At 56.4% G+C, this 2,210-nt stretch overlaps 1 protein-coding gene across 8 annotated transcripts in view; it reads right to left on the minus strand.

The window, feature by feature from the left end:
* The window catches only part of STPG1 (sperm tail PG-rich repeat containing 1), a 55,356-nt gene that overhangs the window by 3,308 nt on the left and 49,838 nt on the right, over positions 1-2,210 (minus strand). For 7 of the 8 annotated variants that reach the window (XM_006159392.3, XM_006159393.3, XM_006159386.3 and 4 more), the window contains one exon: positions 1,379-1,569. The exons of the other annotated variant lie outside the window; for it this stretch is intronic. In XM_006159392.3, the coding sequence (XP_006159454.1) occupies positions 1,379-1,569 (191 nt within the window). The remainder of the gene's footprint in view (positions 1-1,378; positions 1,570-2,210) is intronic. 8 annotated transcript variants of the gene reach the window in all.

Consider the following 2,210-nt stretch of genomic DNA (forward strand, 5'->3'; position numbering starts at 1 on the left):
TCTGTGGATCCCCCCTCTCCCTGTGCTGCCTCGCGTGGATCTGTGGCTACCCACTCTCCCTGCGCTGACTCACATGGATCTGTGGGTGCCCACCTTCCCTGTGCTGACTCAACATGGATCTGTGGACACCCGCTCTCCCTGCACTGACTCACATGGATCTGTGGGTGCTCACCCTTCCTGCGCTGACTCACATGGATCTGTGGACACCCGCTCTCCCTGCACTGACTCACATGGATCTGTGGATCTGTGGACACCTGCTCTCCCTGCACTGACTCACGTGGATCTGTGGACAGATTCTCTCCCTGTTCTGACTCACTAGGTCTGTGGATACCCACACTCCCTGCACTGATTTGCGTGGATCTATGGACACCCACTCTCCCTGCACTGATTCACATGGATCTGTGGATCTGTGGGCGCCTGCCCTCCCTGCACTGACTTGTGTGGATCTGTGGATAGATGCTCTCCCTGTGCTGACTCACTAGATCTATGGACACCCGCCCTCCTTGCACTGACTCGCATGGATCTATTGACGCCTGCTCTCCCTGCACTGACTCATGTGGATCTGTGGCTCTGTGGGTGCCCACCCTCCCTGCAGTGACTTGTGTGGATCTGGAGACAGATGCTCTCCTTGTGCTGACTCACTAGGTCTGTGGACACCCACCCTCCCTGTACTGATTCATGTGGATCTGTAGACACCCGCCCTCCCTGCACTGACTCGCATGAGCCTGTGGACACCTGCCCTCTCTGCACTGACTCGTGTGGGTCTGTGGATCTGTGGACACCCGCCCTCCCTGCACTGACTCGTGTGGGCCTGTGGATCTGTGGACACCCGCTCTCCCTGCACTGACTCGTGTGGGCCTGTGGATCTGTGGACACCTGCCCTCCCTGCACTGACTCGCGTGGGCCTGTGGATCTGTGGGCACCCGCTCTCCCTGCACTGACTCGCATGGGTCTGTGGATGGCTATTTCCCAGGCCTTCCCTATCTGTAAAATGGCTTGAACAGACTAGATCAGCAGTTTAAATATTTTCATAAACTAGAACTTTCACGACAGTCTGCAGAAGCTATGGCTCCACTCTCCAGAAAATAATGCAGGCATGGCCACCTCAGGGTCACACCCCTGCAGTCCATCTTTGAGTGTCCTGGATGTTTGTGGTCTCACTTTGAATCTCTGGCTGGGCCATCCCTAAGAGCCCTTTCACCTTACAAACAAAACATCGCCATACTCTGAAAATGTGAGCTGATCACGCTTTTAAATCCACTCTCACCCCATAACCTGTTCGGCAAACAGCCTATAAACAGTGGCATTTGATGGCCTAGGAATGACAAACAATTCCAGAAGATTTGGTTTTTATGGTCATTTAAAACTGTCCTCTGACCTGGGCCGGGCAGACCTGGCTGGGACGATGCCACTGTCCACCGGCTGGTGCTGGACACGAACGCCGCGCTGGAGATGAGGCGCTTCGGGGGCCCCGCGTAGTCCACCACCTCGTACTGGCCAGGGCCTGGGAGAGGCGGTTTCGGAGGTAGAGGCGAGGGCTGTGCGGAGAAGTTCAGGATGGGATTTTTCCTTCAGAAAACACAAAACATGAAGATGTGACTAGAGTCCATTGGGGAAGTGCCAGGTTTGGACACATCAAGCCAGCAAAGCACCGAGTGGTTTCAAGAGGACCAGACGTGGCATCGGGGGACTCGGGCAGGCCAGTGAGCCGACAGCCCCTGGACCTTGGTATCCGCATCCGCACAACGACTGTCACCATAGAATCTGCCCTTCAGGCTTGTCGTCCCGGTTAAGGGGGACGAGGCACCTAAACACAGTACTCAGGACAAGGCCAGACCGCGTGAGCTCAGCCTGCACTGTCACAGTGACCTGTGGCTGAGCTAGTCCGGAGCAGCAGCAGCATTTGGCTCAGTGCCAGCTCCAATCGACTGGTCGTGCCTGGCTGGAGCTCCGTGAAGACACCGAGGCCTTGCATGGGCTCAATGGGAGGAGGCCTCGGCGATCCACTGGTGCTGTCTGCCATGACCAGGGAAAGGGAAGAAGCAGCCTACATCCTAGGGAACTGCCCTGGCAAGGCTGGCAGGTGTCCAGAGGGCATTCCCGCAATGACAGCCCAGAATCCTCCTAAATGCCTTGTGGTGAAGCAGGATGGAGTGGAAAAGCACTGGGTTGGAAATCAAGAGGCCTCCACTGACACCACTTGCACTGTA

This window comes from Tupaia chinensis, unplaced genomic scaffold (assembly GCF_000334495.1).
Source record: "Tupaia chinensis unplaced genomic scaffold, TupChi_1.0 Scaffold000628_1, whole genome shotgun sequence".
NCBI lineage: Eukaryota > Metazoa > Chordata > Mammalia > Scandentia > Tupaiidae > Tupaia > Tupaia belangeri.